Source organism: Anolis carolinensis, chromosome 2 (assembly GCF_035594765.1).
Source record: "Anolis carolinensis isolate JA03-04 chromosome 2, rAnoCar3.1.pri, whole genome shotgun sequence".
Classification (NCBI taxonomy): Eukaryota; Metazoa; Chordata; class Lepidosauria; order Squamata; family Dactyloidae; genus Anolis; species Anolis carolinensis.
Genome location: NC_085842.1, coordinates 244,460,850 through 244,488,717, shown reverse-complemented (window position 1 = coordinate 244,488,717; position 27,868 = coordinate 244,460,850). Strand labels below are relative to the sequence as shown.

The following is a 27,868-nucleotide window of genomic DNA, read 5'->3' as shown; positions in this document are numbered from 1 at the left end:
CAATTGTTAAATTGCACTGTTTTAAATTTGTTAGATTGGTTTTACTGTATGCCAGCCTGATATCCCTAAACAGTGGGCAGGCTATACACATTTTAATACAATCAATCAATCAATCAAATGGCATTAGGATCATTCAGATCAGGTTTGGGCAGATTCTGGGACACAATGCTCAATTGTCAGCTCTTCCAACTACAGCACTGTAATATACTGCTGTCACCACCATTTGAGGCATTTAGAAATGATGCCATATCACTCCCATTTACCTTTTGGGACTTTTTAGTTAGTGCTTTTTTTTTTTTTTTTTTTTTTTTTTGCATTTCCTGGTTGGGAACTCTCAACACTATGTTTTGGAATATTTAAAGCTGTATGAAATGAAAATTTCCCAGCTGAAAAAAATTCAGCTCAAAAAATATTTGGGGGTGGGGATATCAGAGGTTTGATGGGTGTCCCATAAGGGCACACATGCAGTCCGCAGAACACATAATTCCCTCGTCTCTTTTAGATTGTAATTAAATCCTCAGTGTGTAAGTTCCATACCACAGTAGTTTTTTAATGTTAATATCAAAGTCAAAATAGAAATATTATCTACCAGTTAACATTTTGTTCATGTACCAGAAAATGATCTTTTGAGTGGTTTTCTGGTATATGAACAAAATATCCAGAGATTATTTAGGCCCAATAGGAACTTACAGTGATAACCATTATAGAATGCAGATATAGTGTTTATTACGATGTCCCTTAATACTCTAATACAACTGTTACCATTTAAATCACTGTCAAGTACAGGGGTTGAATGAAAAGTAATGCCTCCACCTTTATAACTCATCAATGGATGGCAGTACTGGTATCCGGCAGGTACTGGCTTGTTCAATAAACTCTCCTCTACAATTCCATTTGGCGGGAAGCCTTAGCATTGAATGGTTGTGTTGTTAAAGTGAGAAGTATGGAACCCTGCGCAGACGGTTGGTCAATGTGACTTAAGCAACGTGCAGTCATTGAATTCTTGACAGCAGGTATCACCCAAAAGGAGATTCATCAGAGAATGCAAGCTGTTTACGGTGATTGTGTTGATGTGAGTTCTGTGTGTCGTTGGGCGAGTAAGTTTAAAGATGTTGAGGTGGGAACATCTGACTTGCGTGACAAACAAAGAGTTGGACATTCTGTGACAGCAACCACCGAGTTTCACAAGCAAATGGTTGACAGATCGATTCAGGATGATTGTCATGTTACTCAGAGAGAAATTTCAAGCATAAACAGCATTTCACAAGAACGTGTGGGTCACATTATTGCTTTGCTTGGCTATCAGAAGATCTGTGCATGATGGGTACTGTGAGACACTAGTTGTGGAAACAGAGTGTCGACTTCTTCCGTGACGGCTTCAGAAAACTTGTTCATTGTCGGCAGAAATGTATCCAATTGTCTGGTGATTATGTGGGAAAGTGAATAGTGGTAGTTAAAGACCACATTCTAAGGATTATTTCTGCGTTTGTTTTATTAAAAGACTCCCATCCAAACCCAAGTAACGAAGGTGGAGGCATTACTTTTCATTCAACCCTCATACAACATTTTTAATAAGATGAGTCATTTGACAAAGATATTTATTTAGTCCCAATCTCTGGATAATAAAATAATATTTTTTTATAATTATAGAATTGATATTTTCCCTGCAATGCAGAGATAAGCAATTTCTGGCATATATATACACACATACACACACATACACATACATATTTACATACACACACATAAGATCATTAAAGTGCATATATTGAAAGACATATAAGAAAGATTTAAAAACATTTTAATCATGCATACCCATAAATGTACATTCAAAATTCATAGTTTAAAATTGACTGAGTGGGCTTGTTGAAAGAGATAGGTCTTTAATTCTGTTTTAAATTCTGACAGCTCATTTAGCTATCAAATTTCTTCCAGCAAAAAAATAATAATTGCTTTATCAGAATAAGGTAACTTGGTTTAGGATATTTTCTTTTTAGATACAGTGTGTATAGAGCATGATTATCTGTTTACACAGATGATTGAAAAAATAATTATTTAGGTCAGCCATTCACTAAACTTTTCCTGATGTAATGCAAACACTAACAAGGAAGGGGTTCTGGGGGCTTTTGTCAGGGAGATCATGGCTTTTATCTGCATATCTAGCAAATCCTTTGCAATTTTTGAGCTGGTTGATGACAGAGCAGAAAATATTAATATCAGGCTGGTTGCCATGGCAATTCTGTTGATCCTGTGTTAACAGGCTTAATTCTAGGTGGCTGCTAACCATCACCAAAGCGGTTTATAGTAACATACAATCCCGATATTTCATTTCTTTTATCGTACTAGGTAATAATTATCTTGTGCTTTCATGCTTGGCAGCCTCCGACTCAAAGATGCATGCTGTCTCCTTAGGGGATTATTTGGCATATATTCATTTGTTCTGCAATGACAGAACAATGTGTACCTGATATTTTTTCCCATGGCTTTCACGTTTTGTCATGTTTTTGTCATGGGTTGCAATAATATTGTTCTTTACAGAGGCTTAATAATACATGTTTCAAATGGAAAATGTTACCTTTATAGTGTTGGAAAAGATGGGCAGCAGCAATAAATTTATCTCCTAATTGGCAACAAGGGATGCAAATCATGATGACATTTTCACGGCAAAATTAGGTCACTGCCCTGTAAGTGGTTTCCTGAGACAGAATGCACTGATTTTAACTAGTTGCTCTCTAGAATTGCTAAGGAAAGGGAATCCCTCTGCGTTAAGCACCATAATAGTTTATGCCTTATTGGGGCAGGAAGGCAGGACTGAAAATAGACAACTAAATATTCCTTTTCAGTTCTGAAACTTCAAACTCCTCTAGCTTTGCTATATCTTTATTCCTGGTCTGTTTGCCTCTCCCATCCTTGTTGCAATATCCAGCCTTGAAATTCTAAATTATGTTAATTCTACACAATTGTGTTTGTCTTCAACATTTCCCTGTTTAAGCACCCTTCAAGCCTTGACACTGCATCAAAGACTGGAAAGTTGTTTTTTTTTTTTACTGCCACTTCAGGGATCACACACTCAGCATGGTCATTGGCCTGATCTGCTCCAGGATTCCCTTATTTACAGTCCAAAATATAACTTTTCCAAGATCTGGATTATACAGAAATGACTATACACTCAGTTCTTTGCAATCACTGGGATTAGGAGCCTAGGACCTACATGGATGTGTAAAAACCATGAATAAAAAACCCAGTGACCTTTCTTTCGACTGCACAACCAACCTACACCATTTTGTGAATGTTAGTTGGCTTCTGTAAATTAATTATGGATGTTTGTTCAAATTTTTATGTCACTATATAATTTTGTTGGTCTATGTGTAGTTTAGACCAACAAAATTATATAGTGACATAAAAATTTGTTGCTCTATGTGTAGTTTCTCCTGCCAACCTAGCAGTTCAAATACATGCAAATGTGAGTAGATCAATAGGTACCACTCTGGCGGGAAGGTAACGGCGCTCCATGCAGTCATGCCGGCCACATGACCTTGGAGGTGTCTACGGACAACGCCGGCTTTTCATCTTAGAAATGGAGATGATCACCAACCCCCAGAGTCGGTCACGACTGGACTTAACTAACTAACCTTTACCTTTATGTGTAGTATAATTTATTGATAATAGGTTTAATTTAGGGATGTTAGGTTTCAATATGATATTAAGTCTTAATATTATTTTCATATGTGGAGTTTTCCAGGATTTTAGGTCAGAATGTTTGTCTTATGGCGGCATTGAATATTTGACATTGGATATTGGAATCCGCCCTGAGTCCCCTTGGGTAGATAGAGTAGAATACAAATAAAATTTTATTATATTATTTTTTTAATGTGAGAGAACACCTCCCTAAGAATCTCTAGGTTCTCCTGCGTGACTCCTCAACTTCATCTGGAAGACCTAGAGATTTTTAGAGAGAAGGTTATAATCAAATCTACCAAAGCCAAACCTGCAATGTAAAGGACTGGCTGTATTTTATTCACTGATTGAATGGCATTTTTCTTATTTTTTAAGTACTATACTTGGAGGGAAACTGTCTCAAAAATTATTATTGATTTTTTGCATTTCAGATTACAGTGTTCCGCATGGGATCAGAAGGACATCAGGACATTGATCTGGCTATTTTGACAGCTTTGCTGAAAGGTAAGCATTTTCTGTCAAGAAAGCCTGTATGAATTTGGGTTAATTTCTCTCCCTGTATTACATACAGTACATTACCATCCCGTATTTTTCAGTTCTGGACCAAATGTTACATGACCTATTGTTACTTAGTTATTGTCATAATAGAACTATTACCCCACTAAATGCTCTATTGTTACAGTTCCTGTCCCAGAAAATAATGGGCACATCTTAACTCCGAGGGGGAGGGTGGCAAATCAGCTACATGGCAGCTATATGATGCATGGAGCTGATTTGAGTCAATGTTGCCTTGAACCACATTAACAAATGTTGTAGATTGCTCTGGAGAATCTGAAGAGAACCATGACTTCAGGGCCATCTAAACAGTTGGGTTAGTTCCAAGATGGAACCAGCCACAACTATTTACATAGCCATCCCATGTTCCCAGGCAATTTAGCTCAAGAACACAGGATAGTGGCTAGGACAGTGCAAAGGGAGAAGTGAAACACTGGATGGCCACTCGTAGCTTCCCCCAGCCAACCAGTCTACAGCTGTGCACCCAGCCTTGAAATGGATGGTAGTCCTCCCTCAGTGACAGGCATGATGTCAGCTGAGGCAGTGGAGCAACAGGGGAGAAGGGTGGGGAAAAGGAAGGGGCAATGCCTTCCTTCCTGCTCCCTTCTGCCCAATCAAGGTAAAGGGTTTAGTGATGCTGTGTGGTTAGGACTCTCTCTTGCTTCTACAGTGGCCTGGAGGCTGGTGGTAAAAATACAGCCCATTCAGCCATAGAAAACCACTGGGTGACCTTGGGCAATTCACACACTCTTAGTCTCATAGGAGGGTAAATGCAATCATGTTCAGAACAAATATTGCCAAGAAAACCCTATGATGGTTTCACATTAGGATCGTCAAAAGTCAAAAATGATTTGTGATGGCAAAGAGTTCCAGTGCCTAAGGATAGCCACCAAGAAGGCCATCTCTTGCATCCCCACTAACCATGCTTGAGATGGAGAAGAGACTGAGAGAAGGGCCTCTCCTGAGGCTCTCAGGGCTTAGGCAGGTGTCATACCCCAAGGCTACATAGGGACCTTGACAACCACACTGGAGCCCAGAATATAAGCAATCAAGTTGTTTATTGTAGAATATAAGTAAGCACAAGCAAATAGAGTTCAAAGTCAATAGAGTGGATGAAAGTATAGTTCAAAGTCAATAGAGTGGACGAACCACCCAGCAATATACTTATCTGTCCCTAAACAGAAGTCCAAGAAAGTTTATTGCAGATGTAATCCAAACTGGAACTGTGCTTAGTCCCACAAGAAGTATCAAAAGTAGTCCACACAGAGTTCCCTTTTTAAGCAGGAAACAGCAGAAAGCCACAAGGAGCAAGAACCAAACTCAAGGTACTCCAAGAAACTATAATCCACAAGACAAGGAATCAGGAAGTTCCAACTGGACAGGAGATACTTGAAATCCACAAGGCAGGATCTTGGCTTGAAATTCACGAATCCAAGAGCACGAAGAGAGATCTTTCTCACTTTAATTGCAAAGTTGACACCTCTGCTGAGCAGAGGAAGCAAGGAGTATTTGAGGAGATTTCAAGGTTAACATTCTTAGTGAAAACTAGGGAGAACCATTTATCTCGTGGGAAAGTTGCTCATTAGTGTGTTTCTGAACCAGATGCTGGCTTCTTCTCCGATACTCCCTCCTGCTCCTTTCTTGGGTAAACATCCCCCTTCTGTCAAAATCATCAGCCTCCTCTGGGGTAACATAGCCATCTGATCTTTGAACTGACCTTGACTGCAGAGAAGAATGCTACTCTCTGGTTTCAGAATCCTCTGTAGAAACCAATTCAGATAAACGTAGATAAATTACAGGCCAAGATTCAAAGTCTTGGATGGGCCCACCATCTGGCTCTAGTTCCAACTCAGGCTGAGCTACAACAGCAGGTTTGTACTAGAAGATACGGTCTGTCAAATAACTTCACAACTGCCTCCTTCAAGACTCATTCTAAGAAGGCATTGACCACATCCTTTACCCATTCAACCAGTCCTCTCTGGTCTGTTTGATCAGCCAAGAAGGGAAAGAATCTAGAACACATGTGGTAGCTCTCACTTCTCCAAGGATTCTGTCCACATCCTCATGGTATACAAATGAAAAGTGTACAAATCCATCAACACTAGACAAGTAAGGCAAGCATTTCATCATTACATTGTTAGAAAAAGTTTTTGTTTGTTAGCTTTTGATCCATTTTTATTAGATTACCAATTAATTAATTCATTTGAGATATATAAAAGACAGATCCAGATTTTGTATTCCTATGTACATCCCATAACACCATCGAGTATCTTTCCTTGTATATTTTTCTTAACATATGAAGTATTTTTGAGTTGTAGCAAATAAGGACAACATACCCAGTATTCTATACTCCCTTGGTTCACAATGTTCTTTTATTACTATTTGTTCCAATGAATCAAATGCCTTAACTCCCTTTGTAGTACATAATAATTCACAACAAGAATATGTTTTATTAACTGAAAAAAGTCTCAAGATGCCTATTCTCTGGATGCAAAATTAATATCTTCATCTCAGTGTTGCTGACCTCCTTAAATTGAAGCATGCTGGCAAAAATTTTAATGTCTTTCTCAAGACTTCAGAAATTTCTCTCTAACTTTCTAAAGCAAAAGTTGTTCATTTGTGAGTTATGTATTTATTAGAAAAGGAGAACTATTCAGGTTCAGGAAATAAAGAGAAACTTTGGTAGGCCAGGAACAATCAAGCGTCTTGCATTGTCTATTTCACTTCTCATTTGCTAAACTGAAAATGAAAAATGACAGCATATCTAAAATAGCAAGTTCTATGTCATCCTGTCTTAACCTTGAAAAAAGAAACATCATCATCATCATCATCATCATTATTTATTTATTTATTTATTTATTTATAGATTCCCCCTATCTCTCCAAAGGGACTCAGCATGGTTTCCAACATGTATGGCTAAAATTCAATGCCAAAAAGGAAAAACAACTAAGAACACATTGCATCAAGACAAATCATATTGAAACAACAACCTAACTAACAGACAAAATAACTGACAATAAGAACTTAAATGACCTATACAAATATAACAATTAATGTTATAAATAAAAGCAATTAAGAACAATGGCTAAGACCGTTATAAAAAAGATGACATGTTATGCAACAACCAGTGGGCTGAGATTAGTTCCAATCTTTAAAGTAAAGATAAAGGTTTCCCCTGATACTAATTCTAGTCGTGTCCTACTCTGGGCAGCATGGCTGCATAGAGTGCTGTTACCTTCCTGCGGAAGCAGTACCTATTGATCTACTCACGTTTACATGTTTTCAAACTGCTAGGTTGACAGAAGCTGGGGCTAATAACGGGAGCTCACTCTGCTCCCTGGATTTGAACCACCAACCTTTCAGTCACAGGCACATTTGATGTGTGACCAAAAGGAAGTTTCTGTGACTGCTCTCAGATTATGGAAATATCTTCCTAGGGAAGCTAGGCCAGTTACCTCCTTTCTCTATTTTCTCTATTTCTCTAGTTGCCATAAGTCACTATAAATTGAAGCCTTTAAGTTTTATGATTTTTATTATTGACTTCAACTTATGATGGCTCTATAAATGAGAGACTTCTAAGTCACCCTATCCTGATCAGCAATTGGGGATAGCCCAAGTCCTGTAAATGTTAGGAAATGGATTGTTTTACAAATACAGAGCTTTCTAAATTTTGTGTGCAGTACTCTACAGTTATTAATACTATTTTGATTTTAAAATATTTTTATTAAAAGTTTTTAATTTTACCTGTGTTTTTTATATGTAAGAGACTTTGACTCTCAGTCTTGGAAAGGAAAATGGGGCATCAATAAAGTCACTGACTGGTTTATTAACTGACTGAAAGTATCTTTATCCCTAAGGTTTTCATTGCTTTGGTTTTTAATAACTTGGCTCATTGCTACCAAGATTTATTGGACCCTAAGGAAAAATCAGTTGGAATTTCCTACAGTCCTATTAACATGACTCTTACCTAGATGTACATCTACCGAAATTTATAACATTTACTGTTTAGGAAGTTTGCATGGAATTGTGCTGTTAGTGCATAATGTGCGGCCTTTTGATCCTCATGGAATAATTCTGAGCTCACATCCTGTTAGTAAATTACATGTATCTCAGTCTTTTTTGGAGAGGGTGCAGAGGGCTACTCACTTGCCCTTGCATTCCAGTCAAAACCTTTCACAGCCTGGCAGCTCTCAAAGTCATAGGAGGAACCCCTGCAGCTTTTGCTTCACCATAGAAAAGTTGTGGGAGGAAAGTTCAGATCATAAAGATCTGAGTAACTTGGGGAAGGAAAAGGCAGGTACACTTTATTTGACCGTATACTGTCATTTCTGTTCTTCACAATCAGATTGAAACCAGCTGCTCCTCCATGTTCTGAATTGCTTTCCTTGTCTCATTTTTCCATCAGTAAATGATAATAGCAGGACACCTTCCCAGGTCTTTACTGTGGCCAGATGATGGGAGGATGTAGACTTACATCCCAATGTAAGTTTTAGATTCAGTGGATAGTGGATTCACAAGGAGGTTGCCATTCCAGATGACCTACTTATTTTCCAGTACAAACAGGACTTGAAGAGCTGCTAAAATCCCTTGTAGTGTCTATGCACTTAATATCTTGAATGAAGCACAGTGGGTGATATATATTCACTTCTGTTGCTGCTACCTAAGCCATCGTTGCATTCAGTGAAGCATATTGCTAAGCTTACCTGAGCCAGATGCCTCTGAGTTCTTCCTAGCTTGTAAATGTGGCGTGACTCATGCTCAGCAAGCATCCGTCCAGCAGCTGCTGAACAACGTTGCTCCTGTCCTCCAATGCATAGGGCAGTGAGTGTCAACCATGAAATGATTGTTACATTTGGTTTGAAATGAAAATGTGGGAAAATAGCACCATGTATTATGTTTCACTGAGAGGTGGACACTTTGTGAATGCAAGTTCTGTTAAACTTGCCTGAAGCAGGAAAGACATCAGGCCTTCTCCCACCCACATACCATAACATTGCACAGGGGGGAAACAGGTGGAAGGATTAAATCTGGAGAAACTGGCAGAGAAATTGGCTGGCAGATGGCTACTAGCAGGTGTGGAAGCTGTTTGATAGGCAGTAATAATATTAGTCACTTTCACTGGGTTTTTTTTAAGATAGCCTAATAGAATATTGAAGTACAGTAGAGTCTCACTTATCCAACATAAACGGGCCGGCAGAACGTTGGATAAGCGAATATGTTGGATGATAAGGAGAGATTAAGGAAAAGCCTATTAAACATCAAATTAGGTTATGATTTTACCAATTAAGCACCAAAACATCATGTTATACAACAAATTTGACAGAAAAAGTAGTTCAATACGCAGTAATGTTATGTTGTGATTACTGTATTTACAAATTTAGCACCAAAATATCACAATATATTGAAAACATTGACTACAAAAATGCGTTGGATAATCCAGAAGGTTGGATAAGCGAGTGTTGGATAAGTGAGACTCTACTGTAGATACTCTGTGCTGCACTTATATATCTGCTTACTCTACATGGATGCTGGTCACTAGTAAAGGGGTGGGCAGGTTATCTTTTCCATCTTCTGTCCTAGGCAAAACTAAATTGAATCTATCATAGAATTAGAGTTGGAAAAGACCCCAAAGGCCATTCAGTCCAACTTCCTGCCATGCAGGAATACATCATCAAAGCACCACTGACAGATGTCAATCCAGCCTCTTCTTTAAAATATCCAGAAAAGGAGACTCCACCATGCTCCAGTGCAGCATGTTCCACTGCCAAAGAGCTCTTACGGTTGAGGTGTAATCTTTTCCTGCAATTGTAATCTACTGCTTTGTGCCCTAGTCTCCAGAGTAGCAGAAATATTTTCAAATATGTTAGCATTACTATCATGTCTCCTCTCAGCCTCCTTTTCTTCAACCTAAACATATTCAGCTCCTTCAGCCACTTCTTATACAGCTTGGCTTCCAGACAGTTGATTGTTCTGGTTGGCTTTCTGTGGTCACGTTCAATCTTGTCAAGATCCTTCTTGAATTACGATGCCCAGAACTGAACACATTACAATACAGTCTCACTTATCCAACCTTCGCTCATCCAACGTTCTGTATTATCCTACACATTCTGCCTCCCACCCAGATCCACAGTTGTTTCTCTAGGCAGGCAAGGATCACAGATTTTAAAAAAATCTTCACAGGACTGAACTTTTTACTGATTTAACTTCCAACAATGTTGTTACTGTAAGTTCATTTTATGCAATTCTGTCTTTATTTGTAGTCAATTTTTTAGTAGTCAATGTTTTTGTAGTCAATGTTTTCAATACATTGCAATATTTTGGTACTAAATTTATAAATACAGTAATTATTACATAACGTTACCATGTATTGAACTGCCTTTTCTGTCAATTTGTTATAAAACATAACATTTTGGTACTTAATTTGTAAAACCATAATGTAATTTGACATTTAATAGACTTTTCCTTAATCCCTCCTTATTATCCAACATTTTCATTTATCCAATGTTCTGCCGGCCCATTTATGTTGAATAAGTGAGTCTTTACTGTATTCCAGGTGAGGTCTGACCAAAGCAGAATAGAGAGTTGCTATAACTTCTCTTGATAAGACACTATACTATTGATGTAGCCCAGTGGTTCTCAATCTGTGAGTCTCCAGATGTTTTTGGCCTTCAGTTCCCAGAAATCCTAACAGCTGATAAACTGGCTGGGATTTCTGGAAGTTTTAAGCCAAAAACTCTGAGGACCCCGGGTTGAGAACCACTGATGTTGCCTGAAATAGGTAGTATAAATGTCCAGGACTATTGTTTATTTCTTGCTTTTTCAGGTAGGGTTTTTTCCCATCATGGGTCTTCAGTGAAATTGGATGATAGAAATTTCACCTACATTGTGGGTTAAGCCAGCACTGGGCTCAAATATACCCATAGTGCCCAATTGCTTAAGAGAGAGAAAATGCAGCAGCAAAATTTGCTTTTCTGTGATGTAAAAGTAGTGTGATGTAAATCCATCTAGGAGTTACAGGATAGGAAAGGCAGCTTTCTAACTCAGATAGACAAATGAACCGAGTATCCTAGCAACGACACAGAAACCATGTGATAGTTCTCAGAGCAGTTCTTCTGCCTTAATCAGGTTTCATTCCTCTTGAAATCTAAAGAGAACATAGAACAGGAAACCAAGGGGCCTCCTGTCCATCACAAAGTATAGCTGATTGATTCATTTTAATATGAAAAGGCAAAATGAACTAGAAATGATATCTGTAAAAATCCTACTTTAAATTAGCTATTATAGAGTAGCATATGCAATAAACTGAAGAAAACATATGTGCTCTGCTAACACATGCTAAATTTCTACAGCAAATCTTTAGTAGCTTGTTTTCCTGGTTTGTTTGTTTGTTTGGATAACCAATTCTTGATTAAAATGGGCAGAGGAATTTATTTTTGCAACATAAATTGCATATTCAAATGTCAGTTGATAGACATTTCTTTTTTTTTATTTCAATGATGTTCTGAATTAATTTCTTGGCATTCCCCTTCAGGTTATTAATGTAATTGCTTCAGATAGTCTGTCTGACACACAGAGACCAGGACAGCGAAAGAAATATTTAGATTTCAACTGTTCTAGGAACCAATATGGTTTTGTTCTATAAGCGCTGGACTAGGAATCGGAAAACCTTTGTGCACATCCTCACTCAGCCTTGAAGTAGTTAAACAAACTTTTTAAAGTCACTATCTCTCTACCAACGCATCATACAAGGTTGTTGTGTAATAAAATGTAGAGAACTATTGTACCTCTATTGTTTATCTCCCCCTAAATGTTTACCTAGCTTCTAGGGATTGAGTCATGGATCTTTCACAAGTGTAAACATCCTTGACACATAATGGAAAAATACTTCTTGACCTTGATTTCTGTAAAAATATTTCTCTCATATATATATATATATATATATATATATATATATATATATATATTGCTTAATAAAGGATTCTTTGTTGCAATTTAACAGAACGTGGAAGAATTGCATTTTGATTCTGGGAGATGTAGTCTAAAAAGTAATCCAAGTAACCCTTGTAATTTAGCTTTTTTTTCTCCTAATATTTTTTCACTTTTTCCCCCCTTTATTACAAAGTACAATTTGCCTCTTGAAGACGTAACAGATTGAGGCTGTACTTTTAGCATTTCATTATTATTTTACTGCAGCAGGCAAAGTAGACTATCCCTTTATTTCCTTCCTTATTTCTCTCAATTCTGTTTATTTGTTGTTGTTTTTTACTGCATTTGTCTAAAAACACATACTTTGTGTCTTGGCAGTCCAACTCTTTTATACAGCCCATTGAAGAAATTTAATTGTTTTGGAAATACTGGACATTTGACATAGTCTCATTACAGTGCAATGACTGATACTCTATCCACATCAACACTCCTGTCATCTTTCATTTGATTTCATGTTTTGATCCCTTGTTGGCCTGAAATAATCTTTCTACATTTCCCATCAGCTTCTCCTTCTGGATCCTCAAGCCCAGGGCTTGTACAGAGTTTGAAAATGTTAATTTTTTTTAGTGAGTTAGATTATTAGCCCTAGAATTCGCCAGCAGCCAGAGATTCTGGGAGTCATAAGCCAAAAGAAGTACCATAATGAAGCTGTTTGGGCATGTGTGCACATATGCAGCTTATTGTAACTTTTTCATTATGTTAGGAAAGTAAAAAGGAGAAATTTGAGAGGGAGGTTCTGATTTTAACATTCAGTGGTGAAGCCAATTTCTGTGAGCCAAACCTTTAGTTTTGCTAGTAAAGATAATTAGTATGATATTTAGATATAATAGTAGAATGGTTCACATACACATGTGCACACATGTGTTTAAGAGACCAGAAACATGGTTTTTCATTTTTAGAAAGGAGGACACTGTTTACTTCAGCTCTTACCTTTCTGCCATACGCTTTTAATCTTGGGAAGGAATAGACAGAGAAGTGAGGAATTCTAAGAGTCCTGATTCTGAGTCTAGTTTAAACCCAGAGTTAGGGAATAAGAAGAACATTGTTCACATTTTTGCGTAAGCCTATGTAATTCAGACTTCCAAAACTAAAAGTGAAATGTCATTGCTATCTTTGAGCATCATGCTTCTTCAAATTTCCTGAGTAATGCTCCAAACAAACAAAAAATTCCATGATGTGCCTATTAAAGTACAAAATAAAATGTGAAAATAACATCAAAATACATTAAGAAAATGCTTGAAAGATATATATACTAGGCACTATACAGGTGCAGTCTAATAAGACTCCTCATTACTAAATTGAGACTTCCAAAAGAAACATTTAAATATTGAGAATCCGGATTTATTCACATTTCATTTAGCTATGTTTTTAAAGCCACAAAGATTATTTCTTTATAAGCATTACGTATTTGCCTTCACCATTTATCTTGAATATGTATTTCACTGCCTATTAGTTAATAAAATGTTTTATTATTCCCTCTCCCATTGTACAGGAGCGAATGCCTCTGCTCCGGATCAACTAAGTCTGGCATTAGCCTGGAACAGAGTAGACATCGCACGCAGCCAGATTTTTATTTATGGGCAACAGTGGCCGGTACTGTATCCATACACTTCAAGCATAATGTTCAATACATTGTGGAAAGGGGGGATATTTCATAATCATAAAAGAGGGTTTCCACTCATTGAGTCAAGAGAGGTAAACAAGTTTTAATGTCAGTTTTCTTAAAGGAAATATTGCCATCTAGCGGCCTCATGAAAGTTTGCCCTAACAGGTCTGGAATCTACTTTTCTTTGTAGAAAACAAAGTTTTGTGGAGAAACTAGAGAAATTGTTATGACATAAGCTTTTGTGTAGCAAAGTATATTTTATCAGATACAGGAATGCACACTTTACACTGTTGACAGAGCAAGGTCAGTTGCTCAGAAGCCAAAACAGTTTCCATTCCAACTTCTGGGAAAGGGAAAATACTGATAATTTGGCTGGACATAAAACCATGTTAGAAATTCCAGGATGAGATAAAAGGTGAATGGACTGATAAAAGACTTTAGATTATATATCAGGTGAAATGATGCTTCAGGAAGGTCAACAGTGGCTTGTGAAAGAGGATGAATGGGATAAGGAACTGAAGTTTGAAATAACACAAACCACAAAGCACTGGATGCACATTGAAGTCTTTCTTTCATGCTCTTTTGTGGGAGTTTGTTGTCTGGCTATTGCAGTTTGAAACTAGCTTTGAACAGCATTAAATGGTCAGTGTAGATGGGACCTATGGCCGCTTCTACACTGAAACTATAATTCATCTTGGAACTGTTTGGGGAGAACTGATTTCACTTCTAGGTGATCAGATTGCCATGCCTGAAACCAGTCTGGGTCCAAATATGCAGTTACATTGAACACGGAACCTGGCCTCAAACTGCTTTACAAGCGGTTTTTTTTTTTCTTTTTCATTTCTTGCAAAGATGTGCATCATCACACTAGACTTTATTTTGGGGGGGGGGGGGGAATGGATAAATTTGGGGTGGAGGAACAAAATAAAAGGTAAAGATAAAGGCTTCCCTTTAGCATTAAATCTAGTTGTGTCCATCTCTGGGGGCTGGTGCTCATTGCCATTTCTAAGCCAAAGAGTTGGCATTGTCCCTAGACACCTCCAAGGTCATGTGGCTGGCATGACTGCATGGAGCGCTGTTACCTTCCCGCCGAAGCGGTAAATGTGATCTATTCACATTTGCATGTTTTTGAACTGCTAGATTGGCAGAAGCTGGGGCTAACAGCAGGAGCTCACCCCACTCCCTGGATTCGAACTGCTGACCTTTCAGTCAGCAAGTTCAGTGGGTCAGTGGTTTAATCCGCTGCGCCACCGGGGGCTGCAGGAACAAAAAACCTTTATATAAATCTATCACAATTCAGAGGATGCAATCTATGTTTCAGGTTATGCCTCCCCCAAAAAATATAGATCTGAAAAGGGTTCAGAAAATCGAACAAACACAACAATGTTGAAGAATTATATTTAAAATCATTATATAACTATGAATTTTAAAAATGGCATCTCCCTTTGTTATGCCATTAGGGAAAGGTACTAAAGCTCGGTTTTCCTGCAGATCCCTCTTGTGAGTGAAGCCATGAGAACCATCTAACTACCTTTTTTTTCTTGTCAGGTGGGATCCCTTGAACAAGCAATGTTGGATGCCTTGGTATTGGACAGAGTGGATTTTGTGAAATTGCTCATAGAGAATGGAGTAAGCATGCATCGTTTTCTCACCATCTCCAGACTAGAGGAATTGTACAATACGGTAGGGCCAAACTAAAACAATTTTTATGTTTGTTTGTTTCACCTTCCTTCAGGCAATAGAATGGTGCACAGAAATTCACCCAACAAAACTTTTACTAAAATAAGTTAGCGTAATGATTGCCTCAAAGCATTATTTAGGAAAAGCTCACTATAAATCACCTAGTTAATCTTTGTCTGCATCCTATATGAGTTATGAAAATGTAATTTTCAGCACAAAAAAGTACCAGGACCTATCAGCTACATAGTTTTATAGTTAGACTATTGTTAATAATTTGCTCCCAGTGCAAATTGTAACACTGTTCTTTGTAATTTCTGTTATTAAAATGTCACCATGAATTTTCTGCTCTTAAAGCAGTCTGCTTGAAAGTTAACAGGGTGGCAATACTTCCTAGTACTTCTGACATTTTGTAGTATAAAAGTAAACATTCATGTTGTACAGTGCCTTGTTTTCTTTTGGAAGAAGTCTTCTTTGGTTGCAAATATGATGTTTAAAAAGTGGCATAATTTTTGGCCAGTGGTGAGGAAGGGAACAGGGCAGTATGCGTAGAGTAATATAGATGTTGTATTTTCATCAACCTATTCATCATATGTGTGTACACACACAAATATACACACCTTTTAAAAAATATGTAAGTAGGATCATTGTCTGTATAGCAGAGCAGGGCTCAACTGATCTAGGGGGCAAAAACCCACTATGAACCCAGGTACAGTAATGGAAGAAAAATAATTTAAAATCTGAAACTTAGATGGCTGTAGCTTGGAATGCTTGAGAAGCTGTGTGCTTTATTCAACTATGAAACCATCATTGTTGGAGGTCTCTAGAAAGAGAGAGAAATAAATTATGTAGACATTTTACACATAAAAACTTGTATCTTAATATTAAAGTTTGCAGTAACACGCCACTATGTGAATCATCTGTAACATATGCTAATTAAACATTATAAAAAAAGGAAGGAACATCTTTGCTGCTTTACAATTCTGTGGATACTTTGGGTGCCTAGTAAACTAAACTATGGCTTCCTGATTCTAATTTCTGATAGTCGCATATCAATGCTATGGAATCATAGTAGTTGTAATGGTGGTGCCTCACCAAACTGCAGATCTTATAATTTTATAGCATTGAGCCATGGAAGTTAAAGTGGTGTGAAACAGTGTAGATGCACCCACAATGTCACTTCCCTTTGGCTAATGATTCTTTGGACAGTGTGACTGTCCAGATTGACTTACTTCAGAATAACAGTGTTGTCATATTAGAAAAAAAAATGGTGGCATTTAATGGGGGGAAACCTGATCCTGTCATCCAGGGCTTTGTTGTAAAAGACAGCTAAAATAAGCAGTTATCATGGTATCAATAGTTTACTTATTGGAAAATGGGGTGCTAAAAAGCCATGCATTAACACTTGAGGGGTTTAACATATCCTGTGCTTAGTTTTGGAGAACTTTCTTGAGGTAATGTGCAAAGGAATCTTGTAGCACCTTAGAGTCTCAACTGAGAGAACAGAGTTGATAGCATAAGTTTTCATAGATGCATCTAGGGAAGTAGATAGAGGATTCATCTACAATGTAAAATTAATGCAGTTTAACTTCACTTTAGGCTACACTGGCCATTTAAACTGCAGCCAATCCAGAGCAGCAATACCCCAATCTGGCCTCAAAGGACGACCACACAGCACTGGTGTGGTGGAGTCTACATGGTCCAGCCAGGCTGAAACCAGTTCAGCTTCTGTTTTCCCTTTCCTGTCTTTATTCCCACTGCCAGACACCTGCACAGCTCCTAGAGAGCTTCTGGCCATTTTGGGTGACCTATTAGGAAAGGTGCCCATGTTACCAGGGAGAAGGAGGGGATAATCTGTGATTGATACATATCTGAACCAACCCCCTTCCCTGTGGAAGGAGCTAATGTGGATAGCGAACCAATTTACATTAGAATCAGTCACATATCTCCACACTCTACCCAAAATGCTAAATAGTTCTGGTGCCTCTCCAAACTACAGATCCCATGAATCCATAGCATTCAGCCATTGCAGTTAAAGTGGTGTCGAGATGCATTAATTCTACTGTATAGATGCACCCTTAGTCTGTGGAAGCTCATTCTACCAATTTCATTCCCTTACACGACTTCCACAACCATTTAATCTGATTCAGGATGTCGATCAAAGAGATCTGGTTCACTTCAAAAGGCCTACACAGGCATCCTGGAAATCGGCCTGAAGCTGGGACAGAGTCCATACAGATCCATAAATTGGATATTAGTCTGATACAAGAAATACTGTTTCCTACCTCTTCTGGCGAGATGCACTGCAAAGTGGCTGCCTATCTGATGAGGATCAGCATACAGCAATTCAAGGCAAAGCAGGAAAAGAAAAGTGGTTCCCTCTTAAGAGGAAAAATGTTTGTTTACCTTCTGGCTGAGCTGTGTATCTGGTTCCTGTATCCAAATGTTCTAGCACTAAGCCTGTCCTCACGTGCATATTGATCCCAAATAAACCCATAACACTGCTCGGCTTCAGTGGATTTTTCTGGCTCATTTCAAACTTTCTAGTGAGTTTTTAATACACTATTTCTGGCTGGATGTGTATTGGAAGTCACATTGGGGTGTACATTTTTCACCCTGACCCCAAACTGGCTTCAAGGTGGATTATAGTGCCTGTGTAGATGAGCCTCAGTTACTCTTTAAGGTACTACAAGATCCTTTTTCAAAGTGATATTCCAGAATAACATGGCTATGTTTTTGACTTCTTAAGAAAGTGCAAAACTTTTTGATTTTCTTCTGTTGTTGGTCATTTTCAGAGACATGGACCATCCAACACTTTGTATCATCTTGTCAGAGACGTCAAAAAGGTATGAGTCCAACAGATGGACAGTAGCCTGAAGGTAATGTTGTGGCAGCTTCTTGTCATTAGAGGCAGCCCTTGTTTTGCATGAGCTTTCAGTAAGAGCCTTCTCCTGCCTTCTGCCGTTTCACTTGTGCAATGTGTGCTTGTATTGACTCAACTTTCTGTGTACAGTGTAGTTCACTACTTACTGGGCTGCTCTCTCAGTGATTTTAGATGCTTTGGGTAGAGTGCTTCGCTAGCAGAGTTGTAGGCGTTTTTCATGCAGTGTGGACTTATGCTGTTAGCTTCTCTTTTTTTTTAATTCCCACCACTGTTTTGGATGCCGATTTCCATATTGTGAGTCAGTACTGGACAAAGCAAATTATATTATTGTTGGTTATTATATCATCGAAAGCGTTAATGGCCGGAATCACTGGGTTGCTGTGAGTCTTTCGGGCTGTATGGCCATGTTCCAGAAGCTTTCTCTCATGACGTTTCAGTAATCAATCAAGAAACATGAAAGGCACTGTAGACTACTTCAACCAGAGAAGTCAGCCATAGCAGAGCACTTGATGAACCAAACTGGACACAGCATATTGAGAACACAGAAATGCTGGACCACTCTAACAACTACCACATCAGACTACAAAGAGAAGCCATTGAAATCCACAAGCATGTGCACAATTTCAACAGAAAGGAGGAAACCATGAAAATGAACAAAATCTGGCTACCAGTATTTAAAAAAATTAAAATCAGAACAGTAAATAAAGAACAACACTCTGAAAACAGAGAAATTCCAGACATGAAACAATCAGGGACAGCTAACACCACCAAACAAAGCATTCTCCCAGACAGGAAGAAGCCAGACCTTGAGGCCACAGAGCCATCAAATGTTAAAGTGATTAATTACAACATCCACACTTGCCTCCAACAGACAAGAATTCTTTCTCCCACCCTGGACCTTACACAGATATATAAACCTCCCTTGCCTAGTTTCCAACATACCTCACAGCCTCTGAGGATGCCTGCCACAGATGTGGGCAAAACATCAGGAGAGAAGCTTCTGGCACATGGCCATACAGCCCGAAAGACTCACAACCCAATTGTTGGTTATGCTGGATCTTGACTCATCAAAATAGGTTCAGTTTCATTATGCTCTGTATGTGTCAAAAATCCTCACATCCATTTGGAAAACCATCAGTATGGTTTAATAAGGAGGCACTTTCGTCCCTGTCTCAGCATCAGAATTCAAAACTTGAGTTGGTAGTTGAAGGAACAATTTAAAATATGAGTTTCAAAGAACAGTTAAGGAAAAAGTTGTATCCCATACAGGATAGGTAAAACTTTCTCTTTTGTCCCATTCATTAGCTCTCCCCTATCCCCATCCTATGAAGGGACAACACTGATGAACATGGTGGCCCACCTCACTCTCTCCAGTGAGGAAGATGGGCATGTCCTTACTTCATGAAGTAGTAATGAGACCAGGGAGTAGGGGGCAATTGAATAGGGCTAATCCTTATTGAAGTTAAAATTAAATGGAGCCTGTTCTCTCCCCCCCCCCCCCCCAAACAAGAAGGCACAAACATCCAGCCATATACGACAGCACACAACAATATGAGGGCAATTTAGCTCCAAAAAGAGTTGCAAAAACAGTGGTGGTGGTGGTATTTGGCGTCTTATTGTTGTCCTTCTACATCTGACCATGCTTCTATATAACAGAACAAGGTTTGCATCCTGAAAACATGCACCAAATATTCAGATCTCTTCATAACTCTAGTTTTCAATTTGGGTACACTATTGTCTGAAAACTTACACAGAAGCATACAGAAGAACAAGTCAAACATAATACTGTTGTATTCCTCAGTAAAATCTGAATGATAGGGAAAAAAAGAGGGAGGACAGGTGATATAGAAGAACCCATTCAGGTGTTGGTGAGGGCGGTGGTGAAAAATATTTAAAGATGATAAGAAGGTAGAATGGATTTGTTGAGAGCTACCCTTATGTTATCATTTATGAAGTTTTAAGAGTTAACTAGAATATCAAATGGAAAGTTGGAAAGTTTTTCTGTATCCCACAATTGTGTGTGGATATAAATCCTTTGGGCATATATCATTACCCAGGCATAATGTTTTCTGCTGCTTCTTTTTTCTTTCTCTGCAAAGAAGTAGTGCATTTTTGTAATAAAGAATGTGAACATTTTTGCCATTTGTTATTTTGGCGACATCATTGTTTTCTGTTTCTATTCTGTTTGAGGAGACGCCTTTTTAAAAAAAAAAATATGTCAAGTTCCTTTTGTACCAGATCAGCTAATGAGACAATAGCAGTAAAACTAAAGTACAAAGTGTCCAAAATTATCTTCACAAAGATGATTTTCAGACATCCTGTAGACTGCAAATACAGCATCTTTCCATGCAAAATGTGTTTTTAAAAACTGAAATAGCTCTTTAAATTATACCTAATCGGAAGCTTTTCTACATATACCTTTATATTTTTGAGAAGCAATGGGATCCCTGAAGGCTGGATCTTGAACTTATGCTAGCTTAACTCATTTTTCTGAAATTTTACAAAGAACTCATCAATATTTCCTTCAGACCTCCCTCCCTCCCACCCACCCCCGTGGCCACTGCCACCAGGGATGCAATAGTGGCTGGATGACATTCAGAAGCAACTTGACTCAAACAGCACTTACTAGCCATAAGGGGAGAGCACTTGGGAAGGTCCCTTGCAGTACCACCCAGTAATTGCCTTCACTACATTATATCTGTCTTCTCCTGCCTGCCAATTTCTGCCAAGTTAATGAACCAACTCAATGTGAATTGCTCCACAACCATGGGCCCTTCCAGACAGGCCCTATATCCCAGGATCTAATCCCAGGTTTTCTGCTTTAAACTGGATTATATGAGTCCGCACTACTAGATAATCTGGGATAAACAAATATAGGGCCTGTCTGGAAAAGCCAGTAACTACTGTATATACCTGCTGCTTTTCCATCCCAGACCTCCATGTATGTACGCAGATGGAACATAGCACTCTGCCAGCATCAAAGAAGACCTCTTCAAATTCAGTAATAAGATAGTATTTCCTTTGCCTTATTCCCATGGCTCCACATCAAGAACCATAATTTCTATTTTATAAATGGTGAGGGAGAAGAGTGCAGGGCTGCAGGATATTGGATCGTTTATAGCAGTCCCACACTAAGAATGAAATATGTTCCTCCTCAGTCAGTCCATCAGAGAGCTTGACATTGATTTAAATGACATGGCATCTAGAAAATAACCTCTTAATAGTACATACCATTATTTTGACAGCCAAATGGTTCACTGTGCATGACAGAGATAGATGACTGTTCTGAAGCAGGCACTCTGATTCACGTGCATTTCAGAGCCTGATAGCCACATTTTCAATTTTACAGTAATCACCTGGGACCAAGGATGCCAAGCCTGAAGTATTACCTATGCAATAGGCATAAAATGTGACACTCTCCTTAGTTTCACTGAACAGCAGCTCTCATATAATATGTCCCTCTTTGTGGAATTTTGCAATATTTGCAAATGCAGCTGTCAAAAATGGAAAACATAAGTTACTTAAGTGGCACCCATGAAGCTTCAAAAAGCTCAAAACTAAGACTTTTGTGCAATTTGCATACTTTAGTATCAAAATAGAATATATATACACACACACACACATACATATATAGATATAAATAAATAAATAAATAAATAAATAAATAAATAAAAAACATCCCACACCACCCTTTTGGCCTCATTTGGCTGTTTTGGATCTATGAGAGGTCAACCTTTAACAAAGAAGTAAACTGGAGTTTGTGGTTTCCTTCCGGGTTAGATAAATGGGACCTCAGTACTTCACTGCTATGTACCTGCTTTAATTTGATTCCTTAGATATTATCCTGAAATCTTTTGCCAAAATAAGGCCTGTGGGCCGGATGTGGCCCTCCAAGGTCATTTACCTGGCCTCGGCCCTCAGTTTTAGACTTAGGCTTGCCCAAAGTCTGAAATGACTTGAAGGCACACAACAACAATCCTAATTAACTTGACTATTTCATTGGCCAGAAGCAGGCTCACACTTCCCATTGAAATCCTGATAGGTTTATGTTGGTTAAAATTGGTTTTTTTAAAAAAATATTGTATTGTTTTTCATTGTTGTTGTTGGGGTTTTTTGCACTACAAATAAGACATGCGCATAGGAATTTTTTCTTTTTTTTTTTTCAAATGATAATTCTGCCCAACAGTCTAAAGGATTGTGGACCAGCCTTCTACTTAAAAAGTTTGAGGACCTCTGCTATAAAGCATGATAGAAATATCTTTATTTATTAATTAAGGTTTCTGTGATCTAAATGATCTTTGGGGAGAACAAAAACATGAGTAAGTTGTAAGGGAGAAAGTTTTAGCCAACCTCCTCCCATTATTTTTCACCAAAATGGGGAATCTCAAAAATGGTCTTTGAGATAGATAATAGATATGCTAGTAACAAAGCACACTTGCCCCACATCTTTTCTACCTGAATAGATGGTAATCTTGTTTCCCTTTTTTATACAGGGAGGTATATATGCTTTACTTATAGATATGGACAAAGTGCAACATTCCAATAACTAAATAAAAAGGGAGCTCCAGAAGATATTTTTGTACAAGGAGAAAGAAAAAAGAAAGTGACTAACCTTGACAGATTCAACACTTACTAATTTTTCTGGAATAGTCCTTGGATTCAATCTACATCCATTATAAGTCGTATGTTATTCTAATTAGTTTAGATGACAGAATAGCAATTCACCTTTCACTCACCCCCCCTTATTTATTTAATAAAGACAATCCTCCTCATATATGAATATTGGTGGCCGCAAATTATTATGTTGGGAAAGTATTTGACCTGTAATGAGAACCCATATCATAATTTTAATGATCACTCAAACTAACAAAAGAAAAAAGATCTTGAGAGTTTGATGGATAAAGGGTGCCCTCTAATGTTCATATAACAAATATTCCAGTTTCTTGATTTTTGTTTTGTTTCAGTCATCTAGAGATGACTAGAAGATAGGCAATCTAGTTGCAAGGCACTGTATTTATGCGTGTTTATTCAACAACTTGGCACCTAGGCTACTGTTGACAAATTTTGAATTGTTGTCCTCTATCTTCAGTATACAAAGTGATTTTAGCAGGAATTGCTTTCCAAAGAAGTATATTTTAGAATTACAGTGGGAGCAGCATCAGCATAATGTAGCTATAATTTAAAACCATAGTCCAGCAAATGCTGGAAATTGGGTAGGTATGAGTATCCAAGGTGTGCGTGTCCAAGGAAAGCTAAGTAATAGGGATATGTAGGTCTTCTGTTTGAGAAGAAATATATATCTGCTTCAGTGGTGGATCCAGCATTTTTGAAACAAAAATGAATATTAAAAAGTAGAATTAATCTAAAGGCTGGTTCTGACTCTGTATTTCACAATAGCCAATAGCTCCATAGGTCTATCAACTGCACACAAGTAAAATTTTGTGAGTCGCCTTTTACAATATTTGGAACAGGAGTTTGCCCTGATAAATCTTTTCCAAATATTTTAATTAGAGGCATGTGCCACTCTTTCTCAGTAAGGTGCCATCTCCACTATTTTAGCTGGAGAACATGGGGATGCAGTCAAATATATCTCAAATACTAAGGTGTCTGCCAGGAGCGAATTCAGAAATTTCAAGTTGCTTCTGGTGTGAGAGAATTGGCCATCTGCAAAGGCATTACCCAGGGGACACCTGGATGTTTGATGTTTTACCATCCTGTGGGAGGCCTCTCTCATGTCCTCGCATGGGGAGATTGAGCTGACAGAGGGAGCTCACCTGCTCTCCCTGGATTCGAACCGGCATTGTATCGGTCAGCAATCCTGCTGGCACAAGGGTTTAACCCATTGCACTGCCGAGGGCTCCTAAATACCAGGGTTAGGTGAGAGTATATCAGATTGTTTATATCCCTTTTGTTTAGAACCAGAAGCTTTGCATATCCAGGCCATACCAGGGGGAAATGGCTAGAAGTCGCCCTCTAGTTTTGTCACTAAGTGGCGGGGCATTGGGGCACCTACAATTTGCTAGAATACAAGACTGACATGTGGGAGCTGCCAGGGTTAAAAGGAATTGTTTTTTGATTGAAATGGAAACAGAGATGCTTGTGAGCCATGAAAATGGGCCAGGAACAATGTACCACCTGAGAGGTATATAAACCGCTCCAGCAGGTATGACGTAGTAACATATTTAAAGTCACACACATGAGTCGAAAGGAAAATAGTTAAAGATCTATGTACATTGGAGGCTTTTTTCTTTGAAGTGAGTTTCCATTGCAAAGACAAGAGGGAAACATGACAACTTCAGTCTTAGGAGAGGTCAGAGAGAGTGGGGCACGTTCTCAGAAGTGACTTAAGTGGTAATTTGTTTTGGCTCAGCTAGTACTTTATAGTGAGTTAAAATGTTAATACAATTTGGCACTAAGACAGCCTTTATACAAAAATGTCTGTTGGAAATAAATTATTATTTAAAGTGGAATTGACATGAGCTGTGGGTGTAGGAGGGTATGTGGGGTTTTAGTTTTCTTTTCCACAACTCCATAACTAAGTACATCCCAGAACCACCTGGTGACCACCCCTGTTTTATAAGTGGATGATCTTCAAAGACCATGAATAGCAAAAAGTTCTCCTTTTGTCACAGTTGGCTACTTGTTTATTGTTAGTTCTTTGAATAAAAAAAAACCCTCATCCCTCCAAGAAGTAAAAGTAGAACCTACAGTTAGGAAAGAACAGAGGCTCCTACCACACAACTGTAAAAAAAATCCCACATTTTCTGCTTTGAACTGAAATATATGGCAGTGTGGACTCAGATAACAGAGTTCAAAGCAGTTATTGTAGAATTGTCTGCCTTGATATTCTGGGTTATATGGCTGTGTGGAAGGGCCCAGAGAAAGAATTTTCAAGTTCTTGACTTTACAAGCTCAGAAGTACTTGAGAATTATATGCACTCAAAGTGCAGCGCATGAGTTTAAAGTGCTTAGCAGATTATATGAATTACCTTCTTCTTCTTGAGGACTAAATAATGGTGAAAGAATCCTAATGGTTTGACAGGGGGAGAGATTAAACCCTTGTTAGAGTTTATACACATTCAAAAGGAAACCAGCCTGGTATAGGCTGACATAGGAAACACTTTGCCTGTGTTCTGAAAACACTTTAGAAAATGCTTTGGCCTCATGCTTCTTTTGTTCTGCAGCAGTGTCTCCTGTTTTCCAGCTCAGAAGAGTCTGAATCCTGTGTTCTGAGACTTTGTTATCTTCTGTTACTGTGATTTTTTAATGCAACTTCTTATTTAATTTATGTCTTCTTTCCAAGCGTGAATATCCAGGTTTCGGTTGGATCTATTTTAAGGTGAATTAATTAACCAGCATAATAATATATTCTTATGTTTTCTTAATGTTTTCTTTCATTTTTTTTAAAAAAAAACTCTCATGGTTATGTAAGAGTTTAAAAGGCATAATAATCAGCTTTATCTTTCTTTCTTCCCCACCCCCAAACCCTTGTTCTATATGTCTCTTTTTTCCACTGGGGAAAAAATAGGGAAACCTACCACCAGATTATAGGATAAGCCTCATTGATATTGGCCTTGTGATCGAATACTTGATGGGAGGAGCCTATCGCTGTAATTATACTCGAAAACGCTTCCGAACTCTCTATCACAACCTGTTTGGTCCCAAGAGAGTAAGAATTGTTTCTGTTCATTTTAAAAAACTGTTTCATAAAAGCGCAGACATATGGTGAACCCAAACTTTCACAGGGCTTTCTTAGGCAAGGAATACTCAAAAAATGGTTTGCAAGATCCTTCCTCTGAAATATAACTACAGTACCTGGTATTTATTGGAAGTTTCCATACAAATACTAACCAGGGCTGACTCTGCTTAGCTCCCAAAATCAGAAGGGATCGGGTGCCTTTAGGGTACTACCCTGATACAAAGGCACAAAAAACTGCTTCCAAAGATGCCTCAATTTTCTACGATAACATTAAAAATGTGAGCACATGAAAAGAGGAATTCCCCTTTAGACTCAACTGCATATGTCGGTGATAATTTAGGATGAGCTAGCAGTATGCAGAAGCTTCTCTGATCAATGTGCTGGAATTTCATTATTTCAGCAACAATAATACTAATTTTTTCTTAGTCATTTTGTTTTAATACAGTTAGAGAGTGGTCTGGCCCTGTGTGTGTGCGTGTTTGTGTAATATTTCTTTTTCCCTTTCTGTCTCCAGCCCAAGGCCCTGAAACTTCTGGGGATGGAGGTAAATGCCATGCAACCATTTTCATAAACTTTTATCAACAAATATTTTATGACTGACTGTATTTCACAATAGAATTCATTAATCCAAAGACTCCATTAATTTGGTCTTGCTTATTTATTTTATTGACATTTCATAGTATATGTAACTATGTTTAGTTACATTTACACAGTCTTACAATTACAAATGGCCCTTTAAAGGCAACCATAAGGCTTGGTGGAAATGTTTTTGACACTCCTGGCTTAATCCATCCAGGAGAACCTAAAAGAAGCATTCACATTTTCTACTCTCTGTGCTATGATTGTTTCTGGTCTTTTTGGATGTTTGGGCAGGGAAGGGGTGATGTCAGCAGCACTTGTGCTTTCCCCTGTCCACAGAATGACCCTGAACTTATCTAGTGTTATTATGTGCAGGAAGCACACATTTCACGACAAATAATCCTCGCTATCCATGGACTAAGAGTCAAACTCACATGGAGAACATCCATGGCCAACAGAAGTTCCCCCTTATAAGCTTTCCACCCCCTATATGTGGGAAAGTAATGAAACCAGCACTGGAGCAGAATGGCTAAAGAACTGTTGATAGAGCATACAAAAATGATATCTGAAATAACAATATTTGAAGACAGCAGAGATCAGAATTAACATACAGTGTGCTTCCAGGCATAGGACACCCGGGATTAACAGTCAAAAGACCCTGAGTGGCTGTTCTGTTTTGTTTTTAGTAGCGATTTGTGCTAGGAAAAAAGATAGAAATGGTAGAAAAACATGGGAAGTTTGCAAGTAAAAGATCCCTCATTAAATTCTGTATTTCACTGCAAGCTCTTATGTGGGAATACATAACAAAAAACCCAAAAGTTAAAACATCACAGAGAAAGAGAGAGAGAGAGAGAAGAAAAATGCAAGGGAAGACAAGGCAAGAAAGAGGCGGAAAGAAAGGAGAGAAGCAATTGAGGTATTTCTTACTAAAGTTTTTTCAAGTTTTTTGGCAGTCTTGTTTCCTAATTTACCTCATTGAGATTTCTATATTTAGACGTAAATAGGTCAGCACATTTGTTAATGGTTGTCCTAGAGTGATTAGATCAGCATCTAGTATTAATGTAGCAGGCACTGAGAATGTTAGAAATGCTTGCCCGTCGATCTTCTATTTCATTTTTAGTGTCGAATTGATGTTTTTATGCCTCTAATTATTGTTTAGATAAATTGAAGGATAATTTTGTAAAATGGTTTAGGTCTGAAGTGC

The 27,868-nt window shown here is 38.1% G+C and overlaps 1 protein-coding gene across 3 annotated transcripts in view; it reads left to right on the top strand.

Annotated features, from left to right (window-relative positions):
• The window catches only part of trpm3 (transient receptor potential cation channel subfamily M member 3), a 450,655-nt gene that overhangs the window by 369,627 nt on the left and 53,160 nt on the right, over positions 1-27,868 (top strand). For 2 of the 3 annotated variants that reach the window (XM_062971987.1, XM_062971989.1), the window contains exons 9-15: positions 4,110-4,182; positions 13,712-13,812; positions 15,374-15,508; positions 18,298-18,348; positions 25,690-25,725; positions 25,915-26,055; positions 26,600-26,629. In XM_062971987.1, coding sequence (XP_062828057.1) covers positions 4,110-4,182; positions 13,712-13,812; positions 15,374-15,508; positions 18,298-18,348; positions 25,690-25,725; positions 25,915-26,055; positions 26,600-26,629 — 567 coding nt within the window. The remainder of the gene's footprint in view (positions 1-4,109; positions 4,183-13,711; positions 13,813-15,373; positions 15,509-18,297; positions 18,349-25,689; positions 25,726-25,914; positions 26,056-26,599; positions 26,630-27,868) is intronic. The other variant, XM_062971988.1, reaches the window with a different exon arrangement.